General features: G+C 39.0%; 1 protein-coding gene across 1 annotated transcript in view; it reads left to right on the top strand.

The window, feature by feature from the left end:
• The first annotated feature begins 5,060 nt into the window (after positions 1 to 5,060).
• dscama (Down syndrome cell adhesion molecule a) overlaps positions 5,061 to 7,390 on the top strand; it is a 156,378-nt gene continuing 154,048 nt past the window's right edge. The window contains exon 1 of the mRNA XM_036595644.1: positions 5,061 to 5,766. Within this exon, the coding sequence (XP_036451537.1) occupies positions 5,724 to 5,766 (43 nt within the window). The 5' untranslated portion in view covers positions 5,061 to 5,723. The remainder of the gene's footprint in view (positions 5,767 to 7,390) is intronic.

Genomic DNA, 7,390 nt, shown 5'->3' with positions numbered 1-7,390 from the left:
AAAAAACCTGATAAATAGGCAAAATCCCTCTGCTAGTAGGCTACCATTGTTACACTTAGTATCTTAAGTTCTAATAACTCTAATACACTTCCAAAGTTCAGTCTTACAAGTTTGTTTCAGATTTTCTGCATCCCACAATCAAAACATTCCCAGACAGATTCAGTGATGTTGAGGTCTGGCCTTTGGGGACAGTGGTCAGTTCATTGGTCTGAGAACACCAGTAGCTTTTCATTTTGATTTTCACATTTTCTTGGTCCTTCCGTACTCACAGCGTTGAGATTTCTTCGTGTAGTGGAAGGAGTTCTGTCCTATACAGTGCTTGTTTGAAAATGCCTGCTGCCCTTTACATTGTGTGTAAATTTCCATTGACTTACATGAAGTCAACAGTGGTATATTAGCAGTTTCATAAGTATGTATTCTGTAATGTAATATGTCTGCACAATCTGTGCCTGATATGCACATCATTTTTCAAAATTTCCCTCCAATGGTGGTTATAGGAAGCAGTGGTCACAAATGTAGCTATTTTTTTACCGTCCAGTGAACCTACACAAGTCTTCTGAGTTGTTATATGTAATGTTGATACTGGTAAAATAGCGGTAAATATGAAAAAAAACACCATATCTTCTTAATATTTTGGCTTATGAGGCCTTGCGCTTATGTCTCTGCAATGGATAGATTTTATAAACTATGTTTTATGGCAAAACATAAAACATTTTAGAGGTGGACATCTGGTTCCTATCACCACCACTGTGAACAATCCTGACTCAGTTTCTCTAGAACAGAGCATTTCACGTCAAACCACTCTGAATGACTTTGTTCACATCCTAACCATTAAATTACACAGAAATTTAAAAAGCTGGTGGAATTCCCCTTTTAGTCGCTTTACTGGAGAGCGCAACACTAAAAAGCGAAACAAATGAAATTATATATTGATTTTGACAGTCTTAAATAGGGGTTAATATGGAACATTTTTAACTTTCTGAAAGCACAATGAGCTGCTTAATGGTCCCCGCTGCACTGCAGAGCGGCGCTCAGATTTGTCAAGGTCAATTAATGAACACAACTTAAAGCCCCATGTAAATGCTCGCACCCCCTCGGGGCTCATGAATTATACAGCAAACACGCGAAAGCACATCATCTGATATCTTCCAATTAAGCCCATACAAGCAGACTGTCTGACGGCCCTTACGCAAGCCTGTATTCTCCACTAAACTTGTAATGGAAATTGTTGACAGGGGAGCGATATTGTACGAGGTCATGTGACTGCTCAGGCTTGATGGATACAGCTGGTCCATCTCTTCCTGAGCAGAGCGATCCCTCCACCTTTAAAGGGCCCATCCCTGCACTTTTCCTGTATGTTGTTTTTGCTCTTCGGATCATTCGCAACAACTGTTTGCATTTATGTACAAAAATGGTCATAATTCATTTTTTAACACCTTGTGCGTGATTCACACATGCTACCTTTGCGTGGCGTGAGTGATGCGGCAGCGTGGTCTTTCATATATACGTGGTCTTGTGCTGTGGAGTGAGAAAGTTATACAGACATTCCTTTTTCCAGACAGATAAATAGTCAATAAGTCACTCTGCTCTATAAAAATATAATTTATAAAAGAGCACACTTTGTTTGTTTATCCTTGACAGCAGTCTGACATGTGATTAGGCAAGTTTCAAGCCTGGTAGACCAACTGGGAAACAAAACGTTTAACTGTTATTTTGTCATGAATTAAATTCCATTTAAAAACAGCATTTTTTAAGTTTGTATGTTGTTTTCTGTTCAATTCTCATTGATTTTCATGAATATTTCAGTGTACTTTGCTGCTTGATGAAAAAATTGGCATCTGGTCTATTTTCAAAATACTGCGCCACTTCAGTGTGGTGTCTGGGATGCTCTGCCGCTTTGCTTGTGCAGCCTGTGTGAAAGCACTGACCAGTTAACATGGGCGCCGAAATGAAAAGCAAGACTTGTAAATCAGGCCTTAGAATTAAACAGTCTGTTTTTGTTATTGTTCCTTTAAGACTGAGCTGTCCTGTATTGAGCTTCACTCAAACAGCACTTGGAGCTGAAACACTCCTTATAACTTCAGCGTGAATGGGCGGGGCTAAACTGCTATAGGCTGAATAGGTGGATATATGTAAACGAGTCTGTTCTTCTGACATCACAAAGAAACAATGAATTCAAAATGCAATATAGTTTGCATATATGGGCTGGGTAATGAATGGTATGTTTTGAAACTTTAATGATGTTTACATACTACTTAAAGCACAATATTCAATTTTCCATGATATGGACCCTTTAAAGGAACAGTCCAATGATAAAAAAAAATAAATAAATAAATAATAACAAAAACCTCATATTTTCATTTTTTCCTGAGTTTTCAGAGCTTATATTATAATATTTAATATTAAATATCATTTATAAAATATATTAAAAATATATGCTCAGCTAATATTTTGATGGGTTTTTTTAATATAAGCTTATGAAATAAATTACAGAACAAACTTATCTCACAGGCTTCCACATGGCATAGAACTACATTCATTTTGCATTCAAAATAATCATAAAAACTGGAAGGCAGCACAGCTATTTGATTACATTATGTTGTAGCATTAGCTCTGCACTGGAATTTCTAAACTCACCTAAAATCTCTAAGCCCCAAGATTGAACGTGAGAGATAAGATAATTTTTGTCTTTATTTAGAAGCTCACATTTTCACAAAAACTGCTGTTTCTTATTTCACTCCATTTTTTAATAGTAACTTGTTACCTATTAGCATGACGTACTATCTAACGTCAGTTAGCTGTATTCCTCCACTACGGAAGGCATCACTACCCAAAACATTCAAAACAAACGTGCAGCTATAAAAGCCGAGTTATAAGATTGCATGTGCCAGGTTTTTATTAGGTTTTACCACAAAGCGGTACCTATTGTAAGGGCATTGTGTTGTAGCATTAGCGCTAAACCAGGGTTTCTAACTCACGAGAAGTTGATTTTTATTTTAATTTAGAAGCACACACTTCACAAACACAGCTAAGTGTTTTTTATTCACTTCGCTGTTTTTTTATATTAAATTGTTGTTCACCTGTTACCATAGCTGCACTAGCTATAGAGGACAGCACATCACTTCCCACAACATTTAAAACAAATGTGCAGCAATAAAATAGTCCCAGCCGAGTTATAAGATCACACATGCCCTGTTTTATTTATCTTAATTTACAAGTACATGTTTACGATTTCACTACTGAAGCTGAAAACATCGACAAATGTCTTTATCCCTCTTTCTCTGTTTTTTCTGGCAGCAGCATGTCAAAATTTTGACATTGCATCTTTAATTTATGACTTCTTTTTTCACAATTATGACTCATGTCAAAGTGATGACTCGCTTTCTCAATATTTTTACTTACTATGTCGAAGTGATTACTTATTTTCTATAAAAATATAGACTGACTGTTAAAACATGATAAAAAGTAAGCAACTATTTCTAGTTACCAGGTCGTTGATTCAAGATATCAGGTTAGAATTGTGAGAAAATAATTATTTTGAGATACTAAGTCAAAATATTCAGAAAATATGTCATAATTTCAACATTGAGAAATCACTGTTTTGACATAATTACATATAATTGACAAAATAATAAAATGTAATGTTTTTTTCTCTTTCATGAGGTGGAATTGCACTAAAAACTGAATCAAGAAGGATGTCTAACTTACAAACTGAAAACATCAACATTAAATAAATTGTTTGCGTTGTCTTTCAGTAACTAGTTCACAAACAATGAACATTTCAAAAAAGTAATGTATTTATATTATGTTGTATTTCTTTATGAGGTCGGTTGATATATATGTAAGGGTTTTAACGGCTGACAGCAAGAAAACGTGTTTTGAATCTTCAACCTTGCTGTACTTTAATAAGGATTAGACTCAAACTTGGTTCAAAACTACGTAATTAGAGTGAAATTCAAAGAAAAAAACTAAAAAAAATTGATATATATTTACTGCAATTTTTACTAAAACTGTTCAACAAGTGGTTTACTGGTTGGAAAACCTCTTATCTACCTGCTTTGGAGAGCTCACCTTGTCTCATTCAGCTGCATCAGGCGCTGCTGTCTCTCCCTCAGCGACTGTGGCGGCTTCTGGAGCTAATAGAGTAAGTTTTACAGGTCAGCTGCTGGGCTGAGGCTAACTTTGTTTGGTTATTATCACAGAAACATTACCTGTTCTTTAAAAACCTGCATTGAATCAAATCCTGTATTTCTTTTTTAGCTCGTGCTTCTTATAAACATGCCTGCCAATGTAGCTAGCTAGCTAATCGCCAAAGATATGGCTAACAGCTAGTAAGCTAATGTTACTACAACATATTTACCTCTTGGCACTTTAGACTCACCTGTTTTCTGAAACGGGTTGTTTTTGCTGTTATTTTATTGCTTTCTGGTTCTCTTCTACCTCCCAAACTCAATCCTGAGTTTAGTTTCGTTTTAACCGGTCAGAGTTGGATCAGCAACTAACGGTCGACCTGCGGATCAAACCACTTTGATTTTTCAGAAGGGGGTGGCAAGGATCAAGGAAACAACAGTGGATAAGCAGAGCTTATGATGGAAGACGCAGTCATGTATTATTTATTTCTAGAATATCAGAAAGTATCGAAATTAGAAAGCAAAATTAATTTATTCGCGAGGCTTTTGATCCCCCTCCCCCCAAGTTGGGCCCTGGTTAGTCAGGTCCATCAATAACCGCCGGTTAGCGGCTACTGACGGACTCTGTTCGACTGAAGGGAAATTATGTGCTGGAAAAATTAAATTAAGTTCATACAGTGAGTTATTTTTGGGAGCCTGGGCTTCAATACAGTCCACAAAAACAAAAAAGTGGTTAAAAAAGTAGAAAAGTGACCTTTTCGCAAGAAAAGCGCCGGACTATTCCTTTAAGGCAAGGACGAAGGAGAGCAGCCGCAGAGGAGAGAGAGAGAGAGAAAGAGAGAGAGAGAGAGAAAGAGAGAGAGAGAGAGAGAGAGAGGTGGGGGGGTTATTCCGCCCTGCTCAGAGCTGAAGGGGGCTGAGAGAGAGAGAGAGAGAGAGAGAGAGAGAGAGTGAGTGAGTGAGTGAGGAGCAGTGTGATCGGTGCAGCAGAGGGGAGGAAGATGCTGGTTGCCTGCTGCACGCGGCTGAACGCAGGTAGCGAAGAGGGACTCACCGCGCGCAGCTAACGACCACCGCTCCGCCTCTGCTCCGCATGCACGGCTGCTGCCTTTCAGCTACGTCCCTTTTTTTCTTTTTTCTTTTTTTTCTTTTTTTGCCACCACTTTTTCTCCTCTCTTGATTTTTTTCGTCTTTTTTTTCCAGGAACAAAAAAAAAGTTTTGACATGATCGTGACCGGCGCGTGCTTGGAGTGCGCGCGAACGGATTAACTTGCATATTTTTTTTTCTTCCGTCTTTCTTTTTTTTATTACTTTGCTTTGCATGACACGGAGGCACGTGAAGTGCTGCAGCTGCGCGAGGCTTCATCGTGCTGGAGAGCGAGAGAGAGAGAGTGAGAGAGAGAGAGAGAGAGAGAGAGAGGCAGACTGGTACTGCTACACATGCGCGTGCTGTAACCCCATAAACCGAAGACGCTAAAAACCTGCAGGAAAAGAAAAAAAAGAGAGAAAATTGAAACTTTAAGGAGAAAAAAAAGTGCACGGTGGGTGGCAAGAGGACGAAATCTTGGCTGGGGGGATTGAAAGGAGCGGGGCATGAGGATATTGGCCATCATCTTTTTCCAGTGCATCTTGAATGGTGAGCTCATTTGTCCTTTTTTCCCCATTTTTGTTGAAATTTTATTGGTGTGAAATTGAAAGGGAGAAGCTGCTCGTGCTGCATGCTGCTCCAGTTTCAGTGCACACGAGCTCTAAGCACCCCGAGCACGTCCATAAAGGTGAATTGCATTTAACTTTGGTGAAATGCATTTAACTTTGCATCATTTTGCATATTTTTCTCCCCTCCTTTTAGGCTCAAATTGAAAATCCAATTTTTGCTTACCCACAATGCAGCAAAGCTGTTTGCTAGTGCATGTTTTCATCTGAATTCTTGCTTGCGTGGTGTGAAATGGGAGAAAAAGCCTTTGCGAAATCCCTCTTTTTTCCTTCTGAGCACCTAGAGCTAAATTGAATTTGGCAGAAATCATTTTAACCTTTCATTTTGGGCCCTGTTTGTTTGTTCTTTTTTTTTGCAAGGTTCTAGATTGTGCATGATTATGCAAATTGCACTTGTCAATACGTTCTGCTGTTAAATAAATGATAAAATAGTGTAAATCAAGGCTGTTGGTACACATTTTAGTCTCTTACTTTTGGCCTCTGGGAAATTGCAAATGCACTGCAGGTTGTAGTAGAGAATTAAATGTGCTAATTTCAATAATTTAATAAATTGCATTAAAGCACTAGTGCACTGTGTGGGACAGTAAAAATGCATTTAATTTGTGAGGGAAAAAAAATGCAACAAATGGCCAGAAAAGTGACCCAAACCGTGCTCTCCGGATGAAAATAACAACCGCTGGAAAAAAAAAAGGAAAATTTCTGTTTTTATGGCGTCACATGCGCCATGTTGCAAGTAGAAATGGTGAACCGTTGAAGGGGGGCAAAAAATTCCCAATGCAAAATCCTAGTAAGCACTTCATCATTATTGATTGTTTATTCATTTATTTATTTGTTTGGGACCAAATCTTGATTTTCCCGAATGCGAATCCCAGTGACCTCCCCGAGCTTCGGGCGAACGCTCGACAAACAGGCGAAATGTGGCCGTGGATTTAAAATGGAGAGACATTGAGAGAGGGGTGCCTGGTTGCTGGGCTAAATCAAGAAGGGTGTGTATGGTGGGGTGGGGTGGGGTGGGGGGTAAGGGAGGGTAAAGGGGGGGGTGGGATGGAACCAGGGAGAAAATGGGGGCATTTAGGAGATTTTTATAGGGAGAATGGATGTAGGACGGTTTTAAAGACGGTGATGGCGATGCATCAAGTGAAGATGACAGGAAAACCATTTTGTGTGAGGGCTGGAGTGGCGGACGAAAGCAGTGGTTGTTTAGCACAAAGGATGTAGCGTAGCGATGATGGACACGTGTGGAGAGGCGTCTTTTCCGCCTTTAAGCCTCCACGTTCAGAGAAATGTCCATGTCTGGTGGTCACATTTCATTTCCTCTGTTTCCATGCAGGTCTATGAATTGGGGTTTTGCTATTGACATAATGGAATGGACATAACGGTCAATTGATCATCGTTTTAGTGACGTTTCATTGCAGGGGAAGGACTACCTGTGCTCAAATGAGGGCTTTAAAACAAAAAAAAAACATTCAAACTGGGTCCATTTGATCAATAGAGCTCCATTTGTACCGTTCCATTTACTCCGAAGGCACGTTAAGAGTTAATTGTTC

Source organism: Colossoma macropomum, unplaced genomic scaffold (assembly GCF_904425465.1).
Source record: "Colossoma macropomum unplaced genomic scaffold, Colossoma_macropomum, whole genome shotgun sequence".
NCBI classification, from domain to species: Eukaryota; Metazoa; Chordata; class Actinopteri; order Characiformes; family Serrasalmidae; genus Colossoma; species Colossoma macropomum.
The sequence above is the reverse complement of the archived record's forward strand: the minus strand, read 5'-3'. Positions and strand labels throughout refer to the sequence as shown.